Raw genomic sequence first — 19632 nt, forward strand, 5'->3', positions numbered from 1 at the left:
TTTTAAATTTAAGATATGATAAGATTGTTAGTTTAAGATAATGATTGAAATCAAATTTAAAAATATATTAGTTACTACTAAGATTATATTAGATTGCTAAAATTAAGATTAGATTGGTGAAAAAATTAATTTTAAATCTTGTTATAAAAATATGGAAACTAAAATTCAAGATACAAAGTTTAAGATAATGATATAGTAGTTATAAAAAATATATTAAAAATTATTGAAACCATAATTTAAGATTTAAAATATATTTATGAATCCATATGTTTTAATTTTTTTAAAATTATTTTTTAGAATTTTTTTATTCATTTAATTTATTTACAAAATTTGATAATTTAACAAATTTGATATTGAATTGAATGATGTATTTAAATATTTATTATAATGATTAAAAATTAAATAAATATGATATTTAATTGAATGATGTATTGAAATGTTTTTAATAGCAATTTATAATTAAATAAATTTGATATTTTTTACATATGTAAATACTTATTAAACCTATCATTTTTATTTATAATTTATATATGTAAAAAAATTAATTATTATATCAAAAAATAATCATCACAAAATTTATTATGTAAATTTACATATACATTAAATATAAATTAGAAATTTTAGTGTTATATATAACGACACTATTTGTTTATAATATAATGTGTTCTATTAATAATGAATGTAGGTGACCCAAGTTTGATTCCTTCTTGGATTATTAATTTTAAATTAAATCGTAAATTATATTTTTAAAAAAAAATTAAAATTTTTTTTATGGGTCATGTATGGATTAGCAATCCATAAAAAAAACTCATATTGATAAGCAAGTAAAAAAAAAAAACTCATACATATGAGTAAAAAAAAATCCTCATCAATCTGTATGGTATAGTCATACGGATTGTCAATCCATATGATCATATGAATTGTCAATTCATATGTATGTTGATTTTTTTTTTTTTGCACTCCTCTCCTTTTCCAATAATGGAAATTAATCAAAATTCACCGTATACTCTTCACAAACACATATATATTATGGGAGACCAAATACATTTTCAAATTACACTTAACAGAAACAACAACTTACACTAAGTTATGAAAAATTTATGAAAAAAAATAATAATTTAAAAATAAAAAAAATGAAACTGCTATTTATAACCGAAAATATCATAAGGATATTTTTCCATATTTTGAAAAGTTGCTGGGTGCCCAGCATAAACGCTGCCCCAAGCAACTCCCGAGTGAAGAGGAAGTGGTTGCAGGCTGCAGCGTTGAAACGCATACCCTGCTATCTTCACGTGCTTTGCTGTGAAACACCAAACACTACTTGTTCCTAGCACAAAAATCTTAAGGTGCCTTCGAGTGGAGCATTCAAATCTAAAGTGAGTAAATGGTGCGTAATTTTCTCCTCATTGCAAGATTAACTGCGTCATCATCATTCACACGCTACAAGAGCACCCATATCCCATTGGGTTCTCTGTTGCAACTCAAACACACTGCTTCAATTTTTTTCTTCAATTCATTCACTTCAGCCAGCTCTTCTGATTCTGAATCAGATGGAAACCGCCACAAAGGTGACACCTTTACTGTGTCATACCTCATCAACTCATGTGGGGTGCCCCCATGAAAAGCCAAGGAACTCTCCAACAGGGTCAATTTTAAAAACCCAGATGGCCCAGATGCTGTTATTGATATGCTCAGCAACTATGGGTTTGACAAAATCCAGGTTGCAAAACTTGCGAAGAAACAACCTTTGGTGCTTCTTGAGGATGCAGAGAATACCCTTTTGCCTAAACTCGAGTTCTTCCGTTCTATTGGGGTTTCCAACACTGACATGCCTAAGATCCTAATTGCTAACCGTGATATCTTGTTTAGAAGCTTGGAGAAATGTCTCATCCCTCGTTATCAGATCCTAAAGAGTGTAGTTTGTGATGATGGGGAAGCTGTTACTGCTTTGATAAATGCCCCATTTGATTTTACAAATGGTGACATGATGAATCATTTGGTTCCAAACATTAAGGTTCAGAGGCAATCTAATGTGCCTCCAGCTTCCATCTCTCTCTTGATGGTCCATTTTACAGGTGTAGCATATATGAAGCATTCCAAATTTGTGGAAGCTGTCAACAAAGCCAGGGAAATAGGTTGTGATCCTTCGAAAATGGTTTTTATGCATGCTGTCCGTTTGCTTTTAACTACTAGTAAAACCTTGTGGGATTCAAAATTTGAGGTTTATGAGAGGTGGGGCTGGAACCACGAAATGGCTCTTCGAGCATTTGTCAAGTCTCCCAATTTTATGATGTTGTCAGAGGAGACATATACAAAAAAGATGACTTTCCTAGTGAAGGATATGGGTTTGCCATCAGAAGATATTGCTCATTATCCTCAGGTTCTAACCTACAGCTTTGAGAAGAGGATTATACCTAGATTCTCAGTAATTAAAATCTTGTGTTCAAAAGGTCTGCTTAAGAAAGATTTGCACTTCAGTTCCTTTATGTGCTTAACTGAGGGAAACTTTTTGAAGAAATTTGTCATCAAATTTCAGGATGATTTGCCTCTTTTATCAGATGTTTACAAAGGTTTGTTCAATCATCAGAATGTAGTATAGTCTCTAAAGGTTTTTGCAGGCTATAGTTCTAATTTGCAACTTCTTTATTTGACTGCTAAATTGGACTTTGAGTTTCATTTACTTTTACTTTTTATATCAACATTTTACAATTTATTTTTCTTTGGTAGAGGGACTTTCTGTCAGATTTATAAAATATTGATTTTATAATCAAGTGTATAAATTTACTTACTAATGATTTTCACTTTCAGTATCTTAGTCTATTTATTTCTGTTGATACCAGACAAGACAGTAAAAGATGTGTGCCATGTTTTGTTGGTCAGTGTTAATTCCAATGAACTGTATCTTTATCCCTACCTGTTTTGTTTTAAATGTGTTTATCTCTTATGGGAAACATGTTTCATCACTGAGGTTTGTTCTGTTATCACATAACTTTTACTATTTTTCATTTTAAACAAATGTGACATGTGATAGGCATGTCTACACTTCAAACTACCATAAACTATATACTATACTATATACTAAATAGCATGTATTTGAAGAAGCCCCTTGTTTATAGGAGTGTGGAGAGGGGATCATTAACCCAAGTTTATTTCTATGGAATCAAAATTGTATTTAGCTGTTCTACAATTAACCGTTTTCATTATTTAATAAATGAGTTCTGTTAAGATATGTTACTATCATGTATCCACTTCAACATAAAACTGTCCCTATAACCTGTTAGGGACCTCAAGCAAGAACAGAAAATTAACAGAAACAATAGAAGATAATAGTGATGGAATGTGATGTATTATGCAATATGGAAAGGAAAATGCAGAGGAATAACAGTTCCTTCTGCCCAGAGCACAGCTCTAACAGAGACACAAATGCTCTCTGCCCATAGTAACCAGTCACAATGTTCCATAATAATTTCCCCCCTAACAGAATTCCCCTATAGCCAATATTATTGTCGCTCACACTGCCAGCTCAACAACTAATTTCCATTCCCCTTCTTATTCCTTCTAGAATATACTCTCCAGATAGTGGGCCTAGCTATTGGGATGGATTCCATTCTTGGGGTCCTAACATTGTCCCCTTCTTCAAGAACAGACTTGTCCTCAAGTCTGGAAAGTGGAAACTGTATACGAAAATTGAATTTGTTCTCCCGCGTAGCTTTGTCTATGGACTTTCCTTTCCAATGCACCAAAAGCTGTTTGACTACATCACCAGCCTGAGTGATGTGTCTAGTAGCCAAGACATCAACTGGCTCAAAGATCAGGGTGGTGTCACTAACCAAGTCAATGGGAAGCTCCTCTTCAATTGGGTACTTTCCCACAACTTTCTTCAATCACGATACATGAAAAACCGGATGAATTTGAGTCGATTCAGGTAATTGAACCTTATATGCCACCATCCTTATGCGTTCAACAATTTGGAAAGGTCCATAGTAATGAGGGGCAAGTTTGGGACAAATGCGAGTCATGACAATACATGAAAAATCGGATGAATTTGAGTCGATTCAGGTAATTGAACCTTATATGCCACCATCCCTATGCGTTCAACAATTTGGAAAGGTCCATAGTAATGAGGGGCAAGTTTGGGACAAATGCGAGTCATGACAGTTTGTTGCGCATGAGATCGCAATTTCAGAAAAACCCAGTCTCTTACCTCAAAAGAGTGGTTTGTTCTTTTGCGGTCAGCCTGAGATTTCATTCTACTATGGGCTCGGAGGAGATGATGCTGCAGTTGTTGTAAGGCTTCATCGCGATCAATCAACTCCAATTGCACTACCTCCACTTTGGTCTTGCCAATGAGGAAACAAGTGAGCATTGGAGGTTGGCGATCATACACTGCCTCAAAGGGGGTGGTCCCCGTAGAGACATGGAACGTGGTGTCGTACTAGTACTCGGCCTATGGCACCCACAACACCCACAATTTGGGTTGATAAGCGATAAAACAACAAAGGAAAGTCTCAAGATAATGATTAATTATCTCCGTTTGCCCATCCTTTTGAGAATGATAAGCAGTGCTCATCTTCAATTGACTATCTTGCAGCTTGAATAGTTCTTTCCAGAAACCGCTAACAAAGCTAGAACTCCATGTAAACATATCACCTCACCTCCTTAGTGTAAATCTCAGCCAGCATCTTCATTGTGTAAGGATGCTTTAATGGGATGAAGTGGCTGTATTTTGACAGAAGATCCACAACCACAAGAATTGTAGTGTATCTTTTGGATTTGGGGAGCCCGATAATGAAATCCATAGAAATTTCTTGATAGAAATTCAAGAGCCACCACTAAATACTTTTGATGTTGACAAATATCACATTCCTTGATAGAAATTCAGAAGCTGTTTGTTCTGAGTCTCCCCATTTAAACTCATCTTTCTTAGTCAAGTCAGTTAGAGGGTGAGCTATTTTCCCATAGTCCTTGATGAATTTGCGGTAGTAGCCGGTTAGTCCTAAGAAGTTGCGCACCCCCTTCACATTTTTTGGAACCGGCCTCTCAATCCCACTTTTAACTTTGTTGGGATCCATGGCCACACCATCTTTGGAATTGATATGACCCAAGTATTCTACGGTTGTTTGACCGAAGTAACATTTTTTCCAGTTTTCCACCAGCTGCTCTCTCTTCAAAACATCCAAAACAGCAGTTAAGTGCAGAATGTGAGACCTCCAATCGGGGCTATATATCAATATGTCGTCAAAGAAAACTAATATCGACTTTCTCAACATGTCTCTAAAAACTTCATTCATCAGTGATTGAAAGGTAGAGGGTGTGTTCATCAACCCGAAAGACATTACTAAATATTCGTAATGTCTTTCATGGGTCCTAAATGCAGTTTTATGTATATCCTCTTTCCTAACTCAGACTTGATGGTACCCAGATTTCAAGTCCAGTTTAGAGAAATAATGTGCCCCATGCAATTCATCTAATAACTCAACAATTATAGGAATGGAAAACTTATCCGGTACGGTCAACTTGTTCAAAGCATGATAATCCACGCATGACCGCCATGTCTCGTCTTTCTTTTTCACCAAAATTGCTGGGCTTGAAAATGCACTTTGATTGGGACGAATCATGCCATTGTCCATAAATTGCTTGACTTGCTTCTCAATTTCATTCTTGTGATAGCGTGGGTACCGGTATGGCCTCCCATTCACTGCCCCCTGGCCCTCCATCAAGGTAATGACATGCTTTTTACCACGTTGAGGCGGTAATCCCTTTGGTTCCCTAAAAATTTTAAAATACCCATCCAAAAGGCTGGTGATTTCTGAAAAGGGTTGATCAGACAGCACGTCACGATCAAACCCTAAGGGCCTAGAATGACTAATCTGTAACTCTGTGCAAAGCAGCAACCCCTCGACCATGTGGTAAGGTTTACCAAACAGACTTTGAAAAGCAACCTGTGCTGCCATTCCTTTGGCCCCACCTTGTAATTCCACCCACTTGTTCTCTAATTGAAATTGCATGCTCTGTTTGCCCTAATCAACCCACATGCGACCAAGAAACGCTAGCCACGATATCCCTAATACAATGTTGATCCCTTCTAAATCGAACAAGAGTGTATCAATGGGAATGGTGATTTCTCCCAACTTTAGCTCAACTCCTTTGCAAGTTCCTTATGTTGTGGCTCTGTACCCATCGCCCATTTTAATTCTCATTGTGTGAGTCTCCTCTACCTACAAGCCCAAAGATGTCACTAATTTCCTAGAAATGAAATTGTGGGTGGCTCTACTATCTACCAGAATCAGAATTGGAACCCCTTTTATGGTGCCTCGAATCTTCAGCATTTGAGGTTGCCCACCTTTTTTGCACACGCAAGCTTCCCAAATGCATCACACTACACTCATTGTTTGACTCTGTGTCGACTTCCCCTTCTGCGGAAAACACTTGTAATTCCCCCTCTTCCTCATCATCATCGTCAATGAGCATCACCCTTAATTGATGATCAAGACACTGGTACCGTGAATGAAAATTCCCCCCATACTAGTAACATGGTCCTTTTTGTTGGTGTTCAAGGAACTCATGGTAAGGTAGAAAGCATATACCTTTATCTCTGGGTTGGTTACAATCTTTGTCACAAAACGGTCCTTTTGGAGGACCAAGCCCAGACCCAATAGCATCACCATTACGAGTGTCCTTGTTGACATAGGACGTTCCCCAATAATACCCATGTTGACGGCCCAAATTTGTGCAAGGGGAGAAAGGATTCTGGTTTGCTTGATTGGACCAACCCGACCCGGTTCTGCTTCGAAATCCAACGCTCCTTCGTCCTGGTCATATACTCTCCCCCTCTGACAACTCACACTCTACTACTCATGACAAATTGAGTAACCGAGAATGCAATAGAGTTCCCAACGTTCACATACTACAAACCCGACCCCTGATTCCTTCCTTTAATCCATGCATGAAATACCCAAAGTATTGATCATCAGGGCGACAAGGTACCTGAGCAATCAAATGTTTGAATTCCTAGATATACTCATCTACTTTCCCTGTTTGTTGGAGTGCGGCGAGTTGTACATACACATCCCCTTCGTCGATACTCCCGTACCGCTCTAGCAATTCTACTTTGAGTTTCTTCCACGTGAATTTTGTCTTGTCGTCCAGTAACGACTTGAAAAAATGAATCGTCGAGCCTTCGATACATAGTTGGGCCAAATTCACGAATCTCTAGATGTGTCTCCTGGATCTGGAAGTAGATCTCGACTCGTGCAATCCATCTTGTTGGGTCTTCACCAATGAACAGGGGTAATTCTACTTTCTTCACTGCTTGGTGAAATTCATCAACAATCACATTCAAAGATGTCTTCATGACTGATTTTTCCCCTTCGTTCAATGACAATCGCTCCTCAAGCAAGGTGAGGAGTTTCGCCTGATTCTCTTTAGCCTTCGATTGCATTGTGACCAGGACACTACAAAGGCTCGCAACTTCACTCTCGAGCGCTGCTACCTTTGCTTCCATCTTCTTCGGTGGCATCCGCAACATTGTCGGCAATGATGGTGTACTAAGAAATAGGTCTCACGGTTTCAAATAGATGTGGCAGGTTGGACCAATTTGTTAGGGACCTCAAGCAAGAATGGAAAATTAACAGAAACAATAGAAGATAATACTGATGGAATGTGATGTATTATGAAATATGGACAAGAAAATGCAGAGGAATAATAGTTCCTAGAGCACAACTCTAACAGAGGCCCATAGTCACTAACCACAATGTTCCATAATAATTTCCCCCCTAACAGAATTCCCCTATAGCCAATACTACTGTCGCTCACACTGCCGACTCAGCAACTAATTTTCATTCCCCTTCTTATTCCATCTAGAATATACTCTCTAGATAGTTGGCCTAGCTATTGGGTTGGATTCCATCCCTGGGGTCCTAACATAACCTGTTAGTGCATACATGTATGTGGAGTCATGGATACATTTAGATTTGAACTTTAGTTAACTGCTAGTAATCTTTATGGTAGAATAGTTCAGCAGTTTAAGTGTTAGAAGGATGGAATTAGCTTAAACAGGGGGAGAGTTTAGAAGAGTGGTGGGCATTTTATTAAAATCCTTTTTAGAACTAAGTTGTATGAAAGGGGAATCGCTTAGAAGGGAATTCTCTCCTTCTATTTTTCATTCCAAACAGACATTTCAATTATTTGTGGGAGTAACTAAGAAGTAGGGGAAGGTTATGTTCACATATAAAGTTGGTAAATGGTAATCAAAGCCTGGATAAATAAGACATCTAAGAACAATGTACCAAGGGATTAGTATTTAGTAGCATCAACTTTTATGATAAAAAATTTGGAGTTTTGCTATCTTTTGTCTAGTTGGATCAAGCCCTTTCCATTAAGCCAAAAGCTATGGCCGATGGCATGGGTGTAGTTTCATTTTCTTAAAATTTGAGTGTTGCTAGGTGTATCTAGCATTTTTTATGGTGCACCCAGCACTTGTAGTGAAAAGGCCGTAATACCCCTAACTTATTTTTAAGAAAATAATGCGAGATTGTCTCTCTTTCGCCCTGCTTGCGTTTTCTTCTCTTCTTCCTCACAACGTTTTGTTCTTCTTCTTTCTCACCTCAGCCATTTTTGTATTGTTGTTGCTCACGTCACCGACGTTTCCATTTGTTGTTGTCGTTAAAAGGAGGTTGTGGGAACAGGTTCTTCTTCTTCTTCTTCGTTGAGGAGCTTGCCACCATTGTTGCCATGAATAGGAGGTTTCCGTGAAGAGGTTGCGAGGTGCATTGATGAGGCTTCCGCGAAGAGCAACGACGTCGTCCACCGTCGAGGGAGCTTTATCACCATCCACCGTCTAGGTAAGCTCCCAAACCATGGCTTTTCGTTCGTCATTGTCATAGTTAGGATGATCCGCAAGCGTAAATAGATTATCCGTAAATGTAGACATTAGGTTATGGATCAAGTTGATCCGTAAGTTTCTTAAAAAAAAAACTTACGGATCAAGTTGATTCGTAAGTGTCTTCAGTAGCTTACGGATCAAGTTGATCCGTAGTATTCAATTTTAATTTTTAAAATTGTTTTATATTTGATAAACAACGAGTTTTTTTGAAATTAGGATTTAGGGTTAATTGATTAAGTTTGTATTAGTTTGAAATTGGAAACTGTGTTCTTGTATATTACATTCTCACCCAAGACACTATGTCATGGCTGATGTGTCATTATTTTCTCTTATTTTTTAACCCTTTTTGCACCATTTTAATTACTGATTGACCTTAATTGTCAAATTAATTATGCAGCTTCATGATGATGAATCAAGATTGATTCAAGTAGTTTTGATGATAACAAAGATGATGACAAAAAGCCCAAGAGAATACAAGAGAATGATTTCAAGAACAAGATTCAAGAATCAAGAGAAGTTTGATTTCAAGATTCAAGAGAAGATGAATTCAAGGTTCAAGAAAAGAAATCAAGAAGACTTCACAAGGGAAGTATTGAAAAGATTTTTCAAAAAAACAAACATAGCACATTTTTGTTTTTCAAAAGAGTTTTTCTCAAAATTTTCTTAGTTACCAGAGTTTTTACTCTCTGGTAATCAATTACCAATTTCCTGTAATCGATTACCAATAGCAAAGTTTGATTTCAAAAGCTTTTAACTGAATTTGCAACATTCTAATTGATTTTTAAATAGTATAATCGATTACAATATATTGGTAGTCGATTACCAGTGTATCCAAACGTTGAAATTCAAAATCAATTGTGAAGAGTCACATCCTTTCATAAAAAGCTTTGTATAATCGATTACAAAGTTTTGGTAATCGATTACCAGTGACAAGTTTTGAACAAAAATCAAAAGATGTAACTCTTCCAATGTTTTTCATATTTTTCTCAAGGTCATAACTCTTTCAATGATTTTCTTGACTAGACATGAAGACTCTATAAAAGCAAGACCTTGACTTGCATTTAAAGAACCATGATTACAACTTTTACACACAACTTTTTGATAACCTTTTGATATCTTTCTTCTTCTTCCTTTGCCAAATGCTTTCTAAAGTTTTCTGGTTTCCAAACCTTGAAAACAAGAGTGTGTTATATCTTTTCATTATCTTCTTCCTTTGCCAAACAGAATTCGCCAAGTTTTAACCGCCTGAATTCTTTTTGTGTCTCTCTTCTCCCTTTTCTAAAAGAACAAAGGACTAACCGCATGAATTCTTTTGTGTCTCCCTTTTGCCTTTTCAAAGAATTCAATAAGACACAGTCTGAGAATTCTTTTGATTCTTCCCTTTCCCTTAAACAAAAGATTTCAAAGGACTAACCGCCTGAGAATTCTTTTGTTTCCCCTTCACAAAGTTTTAAAGGACTAACCGCCTGAGAACTTTGTCTTAACACATTGGAGGGTACATCCTTTGTGCTACAAGTAGATGGTACATCTACTTGGGTTGTTGTAACTGAGAACAAGAGAGTGTACATCTCTTGTGGATTAGTTCAAGTGGAGGGTACATCCACTTGGTTGTTACAAAGAGAACAAGGGAGGGTACATCCCTTGTGGATCTTTGCTCGTAAAAGATTTTACAAGGTTGAAAAGAAATCTCAAGGACTGCAGGTCGCTTGGGGACTGGATGTAGGAACGGGTTGTTGCCGAACCAGTATAAAACTCTTGTGTTTGTCTTCTTTCCTACACTTTTAATTTCCGCTGTGCACTTTTAGTTATCACTTTTACTTTTGGTTAAGTTTCTATTTCTGTTCTTTACTTTCTTAACATTATAGTAAAAGCCTAAGAAGGATAGATTTTTAATTAGTAAATGTTCATTAATAATTAATTCAACCCCCATTTCTTAATTATTCCGAGGCCACTTGATCCAACAAATTTTAGGAGAATTATAAGCAATTGGGCTTGAATCTAGAATTGGACTTGGACTTGAAGAGAGCATACAATTTTATTTTATCAAATCTTATCTTATCCAGATTTTATTTCATCTAGATTTTATTTCGTTCAGATTTTATTTCATCCAATCTTATCTTATTTTGTCCAGATTTTATTTTATTTCATTTATAGGCTTGTACTTAAAATAGATTTGTAAGCTTTGGGGCTGAGGACCTATATAACAGCACCAGGGTTTTTGTTTAGAGAGAGTTTTTGAGAGGAGAATAATTTTAGGGTTTTGCAATTTCAATTTTTACTGTTCATGCGCACTGTTCACGTAGCAATAAAATTCGTTTTCTGCAATTTTGTTTTCTGCTTCAGTCTGCAATTCCGTTTTCTGCTTCCAATTGCAATTTCATTTTCTGCTGATTAATGGAAGGCTAAGTCTCTAACATTGTTTTCTCTTGAGGATCAAGCACAGCTCTCTTTGAGGTTTTGTTATTACTATTGAATTCTGATCAATTTTTCCTCTTCACCAATTGCTCTGTATTTGTTGTTATTAATTCATGCATGTTTAGTGCTTGATTAATTGTCTCTACGCTTAATTTACGTTCATGCTTAATGATCAGTTTTGTTCATGATTAATTGGTGTATGTGTTGCTTAATCACATAATGATGGCCTTATGTTAATTTTCGCTTAGTAAATTAATTTAAGGTTGGATTAAGTGGTTGAACTGATTAGGGATAAATCCTCGTAACCTAGGATAAGAGACTTGCTTGTGAATCAAGGGGAAACAACATGTTTTAATTCTGTTATTTTCCAATTAAAATTTGTTTGTTGTTTAAATTACAAAAACAAACAACCCCCCCCCCCCAATTCGTTACTGTTTTATCATTGTCTGTTATGAACGTTTGGTTGACCATTGCTCGTTGGGAGACGATCTAGGATCATTTTCTAGATACTGCATTTTTAATATTTATTTGATTTGTGTACGGCCTCGATCAATGGCTACACATTAAAGATGTTTTCCCATTAGCCTTAACTTGGTCTATTTGGAAGCTTAGAAACAGTGTAGTGTTCTGTTATGCTCAATGCTAATTCGGTGTTTGAAGATGCAACATTAGCCTTAACTTTGGTCTTGCCTTAGGAGTTTTGAGAAAGATGTCATAGTCCATTTTAATCAATGGGCAAGTAGCCTTAACTTTCTCCATTGACTTTTTCTTTGACTTTGTAAATATAAGAGTATTCAAAACTGAAAATTTCTACTAAAAGGTACCATGATTGATAGCTAGTCTTATTCATTCTAAAACCTTATCAATTTTTTAAGAAACCTGGAAACAAATAGTAAATAATTAAGTACATGTAGTTTGAGTTCCAAAAACATATATGGGTCATATCGATCTCCAAAATAAAAAGATATAGATGAAGATAATGTTGAAAGTTTTTCATGTGAATATTTGCTTATGTAGTCATCTTTACAAGTAAGTGCTTGATGGATGAGAATAGCTAGCCGCTAGATCATGGAGTAGAGTGGGTAGAAAATATTATGCATATTGTTTTTTTGGTTAATATTAAGCATACTGAAACACACACCTAATGTAAATGAAATACGGGAAGACAAATATAGAACAATGCTTTCATGCAAATAATCATTTATGTATATCCCTTGAAAACTTGGATAAATTCTCATAGAAGAATCATTTATCTATCCACTGAGACAGACCTCTTCATTTAGAGTTCAATTTCATCATCAAATTCTTGTGCAGTAACATCATTAGAAGTAGAACCAATTAGAATTGAAGAATGGCCACTCACCTTGCCACATTCATTCAAAACTTGAATTCCATCATCCCTCCACCCTTCACTACAATCTTCTTTTTCTCCAAGCCTCACTCCACCACTATAATTACTTTCTTCTATGCATTCATGTGTAATTCTTAGAGCCCTCCATTTAACATTTCTACCTAGGCATGCATCTTCATGGATAATTCTTAGAGCCCTTCTTCTTCATACACTCCTTGGTTATCCCTTAAGTCCATGTGTATCACCGTTCTGTGAAGTTGTACTTACTACCTTTGATCATCGCACCCATTTCACTTGCTGACTTTATCTTGTTAGACCTTTGTTTTTTCGTAAATGAAGTCGTACTTACTTATTACCTTTGATCATTGCACCCATTTCACTTGTAGATAAATGAAATCCTGATAGATTTGTAATTTTCTAAAATTTCTAAAAAATACACATTTAAACTAAACTTTTGAAATACATAAATGTAATCCTGACAACTTTGCAAATAAATAATTAACTGAATGACAGGCCTACAGTCAATGAAATCCTGACAACTTGCATGACTTTGAGTCGATGAAATTTGTGTTAGACCAATGAAATTAGAGTGAATGAAATTAGTGATGGAATTTGCAGTTATTGATTTGCAGATCATGGTTAGGACCAAAAGATTAGGTCGTGCCTTAGGTCACGTTACTGGCGGAGGAGATCGTGATGATTCTAATGATGCTCCGCAATGTCAACGGCCTACCGCATCCGCACACAGGCAGAGAGTAGCTGTCACTGCTGAGCACGATGAGCCAGTGGTCCCTGCGACACAGGTTGAAGGAGTTGCTGTTCAGGATGACTTATATGCGGATGAGCCGATGGCAGGAGGTGATGTACAGGACACTCGGCCAGGCATTACTACAGACACAGGCACACAGACTGCTGAGGATGAGCCTGAGGGATTTTTGGGTGGTCCGAGCGACCCATCCGTGCTGACCGAGTATGCGGATCACGTTACAGGCAGCGTATGCACAGGAGAGGTATTTATAATATTGAATTTGAGTTAGTTGTTAATTATACTTTATCATTGATTTTGTTTCCTTTAAATGATGATGTCAACAAATTGTGTGCTCCTTTATACTTCAATTCAGGAGCGTCCTGAGTTGAAGTTATCCTCTCACGGGAGGAAGGTCCATAGTTTAGGCAGGCATGTCCCTTCCATTGAGGGCCTAGTTGCTGGGACAGGACTAAGTCCTCTGATTGCATGTTCGATAGACACTGGCGATCGGGGACTTTTGTCGTCGTTTGTCAAGCGGTGGCACCAGGAGACGTCTAGTTTCCATCTCCCTTTGGGAGAGGTGATGATCACACTGGATGACGTCTCGTCTCTTCTGCATCTGCCCGTGGTTGGTGACTTGCATGCCTTTCAGCCTTTGCACGTGGATGATACAGTACAGATGTTGGTGGACTTATTGATGGTCTCTGCAGAGGCTGCCAGGGCTGAGACAGGGCAGTGTCGTGGACCGTACGTACACCTGCAATGGGTACGTGATATCTATGAGCGTCGATGCCAGGCAGGTCATTGGACAGCTGTGGCTCGCGCATATCTTCATCTTTTGGGTTGCACTCTTTTTGCTAACAAGAGTGCAACCAATGTTCATGTTGTGTTTTTGGAGGCCCTTTGTGGCGTCAGTCAGATTGGGAGGTATGCCTGGGGAGTAGCTGCGCTGGTCAATATGTATGACCGCCTCAACGATGCTTCTATCAGCACCAGCCGACAGCTTGGCGGTTACATCACGCTGCTGCAGGTAACAAACATGTTTTTGATTCGTTGAGGTTCAACAATGTTTAACTTTAAATTTTTTTAGACTTTCATTATTAATGTTTATGATTTTCATGTTACCTCTATAGTGTTGGATATACGAGTACTTTCCCTCAGTCGCGAAGTCCATTGCTGATCCGGACTACGACGAGGATTCACCGCGTGCTTGTAGGTAGATTACTACAAAGAAGACCGTGAAAAGTATACGTACACCGGCGTATAGGGAGTGCCTGGACCGACTCTAGATTCCAGATGTCTATTGGATCCCAAATGGGGAGCACCGACCGATCCGAGACTTCCATATGATTTCATGCTATTTCGGTCTCCTACGCTGGGGGTCGTTGCTGTGTATTACCGACTAGAGAGGGTCATGCGAAAATTTGGATACACCCAAACCATTCCTGCTCCGCCTGTCGATTCATGGGTGTCGTATGATGATTTACATGATAGGTGGATGCACTATTCGGACCATATGGTTGCAGCAGGTGAGGTGTGCGCCGTGCCAGGTCAGTGTGCCAGCGACTACATCGACTAGTTCTTCTGCATTTCGCATCCATTCATGACACCGGGCCAGCCATCAGATCCTCGGGCAGATGGTCATGCTACGTAGCCCAGAGTTGCCACTCCGGATCCAGACATAGATATCCGTCCGATCACGGAGCCAACAGCACCGTCGACATCTGCAAGGTCCGATGTGGCCGAGCCGAGACATGCAATGGTAAGTGTTACTAATAATTTACGTCATTTACGTCAATTTTTTCATAATAATTTGTCTAATTTGTATTTAACAAGAAGCTTGCCATGCGATTGCGGAGAGGTTGGAGAGCCATCTCAACCTAGGGGTGGTCACGCCAGACACATCGACACATGAGCTGATTGCCAAGAGTGTCACACAAGACCAGCTAGTTTATGTTAGGTCTCGATGCAAGCGGCACACAGATCAGTCGTAGTTTATTTACACATTTTATATTGAAATTTGATGTATATGTTAGGATTGTCTAATCTAGCTTAATGGATGATATTAGGATTGCCTATTAAATATTTTTTTGAAAAGTGTTTTTTAAATATGTTTTAAAATTTAATTATCGGTGTACTAGGTATAATTATAAGCACCTGGTTGATGTCGTTTAGATGATTGATCCAATCATGAATCATAAACTAAATCCAAGGGCTCGACAAAATAAATTAATAACAAATCAAACTAATGGTAGGCTCATCAACTGTAACCGTCAAAATTAAGCTCAACTAGCAGTAATAATTTTCATGTTTATAATTAGTTTTTCATCTTAATTAATATTTGTGTCAATTTTTTCATTAAAGATTAATCTTTACTGGAGAGCTTTACTAATCATCTTACGTCGAATTTCTTCATTCAATCATATTTTTTTCATTCAAAATATTTAGATCCAAGGTTTTGCTTAAGGAAATCAAACATAATTAGTAATAATTAACGATCTTAACTCATTGGGAGCAACAAAAGTAGTTAGTAGCTATTATTATCTGTTTTAACATAAAAATCAATCAAATCAAAATAATTTTTTTTGTTAATTTATTATGCAAATAAAAGATATTTCTATTTTTTTAAAAAAATTAAATTCTTTTCTATTGATATCAACTTTTTTTTACTCAATTTACATATCAACTTATTTAATTATTAATATATATAGTTACCCCAAATTAAATTATCTTCGAAGATACATTCTTTTGTCATTTTTTTGTTTCCTTGATCGCCTTTTATTATCCAACTCTCTTTGAATTATAAACTAGAAAGGGTAAAATACAAACACTTCTTTACAATTAATTGTTATTTTTCGTTTGTTGTAGTTTTTTTTTATATTTAAAATAAATTTGTAACACCGACAAAAAAAGTAAAAGTAGTATAAATAAAATTTAACAGAGAACAACAAGTTGTCTTCCATTTCCAGAAAAACAAAAAAAGAACGATTATGCGATACATTAATTCAAACCGTACATTAACTTCAACATAATCGAACGAAATTAAATTTGCATCAAATACTATGACTAACTCATGCTAATTTTGCGACAAGGACAACTCATCTTCCATTTTTATTACAGGTTTACTGAAAACAACTAAAATTTCTATAGGCCTAGTCTTTTTCCAGTAGTTTGACTCAAGTAACACCTTAATCACGTCATCGTTGGTTTTGAGTTCAATTATTTTGAATTTTATAACTTTTTTTGAATACTTATGGTGACTTGGTTTCCAAAAAAACAATCACCTTATCATTTGTGTTTCATGAATAACATAAAGGGGAATCCCAACAGGCGCAACTTGCTTGATCAAATTCTTCAGTTCATCCATGGTACATCCGGAAGGAATGTCAAAATTTTTAGGATTTTTTCCTGTGAACGAGTAACCAACAAACTCATTTTGGCGTGACATGTTCCACCTCTTATTGTAATATAGCAAGGCATCATGAGTAGGGGTCATAGTGGCTTGAAGTAAGTTTAAAATATCATATGGTGTTCTAGGAATGCTACATAATAACTCAATTGGACCAACAAACAAAAATTGATGATTACACATTAACATTGTATTAACATCAGCATCATTTTTCAGTTGCATACATTGAAATCGAAATTGATTGCCTGCATATGTGAAAGGCTGCCGGTAGTAAATTTCATCCAAAAATTGCTTATCGGTTAGCTTAAGGGTATTGTGTATTCTGGTTTTTAACGTTTGAAAATCACAACCGTTAGGTACTTGAATGGGAACTGGAGTGGAAGCTTGAAAGGAAACATCATTATCGTTGTGAATAATGGATCCATTTGAAAAAATAAAACCTAATGTGGAGTTCACAATTGTCTGACTGCTTGTTTCTCCCAAGAATGCCATACTTTTTTGTAAGAGTTGGGTTACGACTGAAACTTGTGGTTTTTTATAGTCTTAGGCAGTGTCATATATATATATATATATATATATATATATATATATATATATATATGAGTTTTAATATCAGTGTTGCATTTTTTAAAGATTAAAAATGCGCATGCACATGCTTTCTGTATGTGTTGTCAACTACACCAATGACGTGATACGCTTTATCTTGCATCAGATCTGCATGTGTAGTCTTGCTATGCAAGGTCATGTCACGCACTTTCTGTTAATGCATACAACAATTTATCATACACGTTTTTCACAATGTATTGTCAACTCAGACAACGATATATCATACATGTTTTTTTAGAATTAAGTAATAATTTTGTTGTGGACGTAACAAATATACAAAGACACATAAATGTGAAAATCCAATTCAAAACGATCAGTCATTATAAATTACATGTTCAATCATCATTTATGTCAACATAGTCTCTCTTGAACATCACAAAGCTCTTGTAATGCTGCATTCTACTAATATATGGATTTGGCCACGGCTTCGCTTGCGAATGACAATTGCTAGACCATAACAATGCTACAGGCAGTAAGGGACAACGTTCTTTTAAATAAACTTGTTGTACGTGTGAGAAAAAAGTGTTAACTCAATCCTACAAAACTCATTGCATAAATATAAAAAAAAAACACTTCATATCTACAATGTACCTCAATGAAATGACTGTCGTACACATGACCGATACAAATTATACGATACAATGAAGAATTTGCTAGCAGTTGACTTCTAAGAGGAAAGAATGTCATGCTTTGTTGTTTAGACAAGGATACAACGATTACATTATACCTTGATGCAATGACATATTCCATGTCGGTTATATCTATCCACTTATCCGTAGTCACCTGAATGAAACAAATATACACGTCAAACTTAATATCAAAATTAAGTCCTAAAAATCAAATACATAAATTACATACCTTGGTTAACCCATCAACAAGTAGTGACATCCTTGATTCCTCAAATCTCTCCGTGCCACCAAAGAGCTTGATATAGTCTTATGAGAATTTGCTAAGTTCTTTAAGCAGATGGTTGCGGACCACCAACCAAGAGTCTTCACCCATACCTAATAAACCAGCAATCGACCGATATCAACAGTTACCATCAACTTTGACATCAACAATCTTATCAATGAAGTCGTGCATAAATGGCTAAAACTGGTCCAACATGGGCATCATCGTTCTTCGATTCGGTTGCTCAGAGGATAATGCACTATGCTTCACCGACGAATTGCTATTTTGCATAGATTCAAAGGAATCTACATACTCCCAGTAAGATGGATCGCGCTTTGTTGACCTTGGGTTCCTGCTCATAGGTTTCTTCGGTGCCCCCTTTGTGTTAACCTTTGCTGGAGGAGGACACATCGAATTCTGATCAGGGTATGCAATTCCCAAAGTTTAGTCTTCAAAGTAAACTTGCCACAAACATCAAGTTCTTTGAATCTTTTGGATATTGTTTCTATTTCTGCCTTGATGCTCACTTTGGGCTCAGATAACCCTTGGTCTGAAAAACTTAGTCTCCTCCAAGACATATGGATTGAATCCATTGGGATGCAATCACCAACATATTTGGATAGCTCACAAGCACAAGGAAGACCAAGCGTGGTTCTCACCACGCAACCACAACTTAAGGGATTCTTGCCAGCATAGTCAACACGCTCTAATTCAGCAGCAATCTGATTTAAAACATACCTTGAAACCATTCCAAGAAGCCTCCTGTATAAGGTTTTTTTGAACACATGTCTAACGACATGTGTACTTATTTTAAATGATGCTTTAATCTCCATGTGCTGCAACGTAATCATGTTGCTCATGGCATCCCACACACTGCATAAGTCTCCAAGGCTATTTTGTAACAATCTTTTTAAAGACGAGTGATCAGATTCAACCCTACATTTCAAATACACAAATAAAAATAAACATATACAATAATACAATTCCATCAATTCATCAACGTTAATAGAAATAGTTGAACAATTTCATACATGTTTGTTGTTGTGTTTCCTAAGTGCATCACCTTATTAGTCCAAGCGGAAACAAATTTTTCCTTGTGTGGTATTATCCATGTTTCCTTGACATAGTCAACAAACATTGGCTAAGGTGTGAAAGCCATTTCGAACTTCTTCAGGCATTCATCAAACTGTTGTTCTGAAGGACAATCAGTTAGACATCCCCAGCAATCCATGACATAATCCCAAACATTTTTTTTTGCCCAATTAGTGATTTACATTTGGCCTTCACATTCTTGTTTATGTGAAAGCTGCACAACAAATTTGTACAAT

General features: G+C 36.6%; 2 protein-coding genes and 1 pseudogene across 2 annotated transcripts; 2 read left to right on the forward strand and 1 right to left on the reverse strand.

Annotated features, from left to right (window-relative positions):
- Nucleotides 1–1197: 1197 nt before the first annotated feature.
- On the forward strand, nucleotides 1198–2680 carry LOC100777552 (uncharacterized; annotated as a pseudogene).
- Nucleotides 2681–4832: 2152 nt separating this feature from the next.
- Nucleotides 4833–5270, reverse strand: LOC106796889 (uncharacterized mitochondrial protein AtMg00860-like). Its single transcript, XM_014770533.1, has one exon. The coding sequence runs from the start codon at nucleotides 5268–5270 to the stop codon at nucleotides 4833–4835; it is 438 nt and encodes a 145-aa protein (XP_014626019.1).
- Nucleotides 5271–13255: 7985 nt separating this feature from the next.
- On the forward strand, nucleotides 13256–14977 carry LOC102668083 (protein MAIN-LIKE 1-like). Its single transcript, XM_006603179.1, has 4 exons — nucleotides 13256–13660; nucleotides 13772–14428; nucleotides 14532–14610; nucleotides 14688–14977. Exons 1-4 carry the CDS (start codon nucleotides 13256–13258, stop codon nucleotides 14975–14977), a joined length of 1431 nt encoding a protein of 476 aa, XP_006603242.1.
- The last annotated feature ends 4655 nt before the right edge of the window (nucleotides 14978–19632 follow it).

This window comes from Glycine max, chromosome 18 (assembly GCF_000004515.6).
Source record: "Glycine max cultivar Williams 82 chromosome 18, Glycine_max_v4.0, whole genome shotgun sequence".
Lineage (NCBI taxonomy): Eukaryota > Viridiplantae > Streptophyta > Magnoliopsida > Fabales > Fabaceae > Glycine > Glycine max.

What these genes read in the sequence shown, in the direction of transcription:
- LOC106796889 (XM_014770533.1), bottom strand. Translation starts at nt 5,270, where the DNA reads ATGTTGAGAAAGTCGATATTAGTTTTCTTTGACGACATATTGATATAT.
- LOC102668083 (XM_006603179.1), top strand. Translation starts at nt 13,256, where the DNA reads ATGGAATTTGCAGTTATTGATTTGCAGATCATGGTTAGGACCAAAAGA. An exon ending in GCAGCGTATGCACAGGAGAG is followed by an intron (nt 13,661 to 13,771) that starts GTATTTATAATA and finishes ACTTCAATTCAG; the next exon opens with GAGCGTCCTGAGTTGAAGTT. An exon ending in CGAGGATTCACCGCGTGCTT is followed by an intron (nt 14,611 to 14,687) that starts GTAGGTAGATTA and finishes GACCGACTCTAG; the next exon opens with ATTCCAGATGTCTATTGGAT.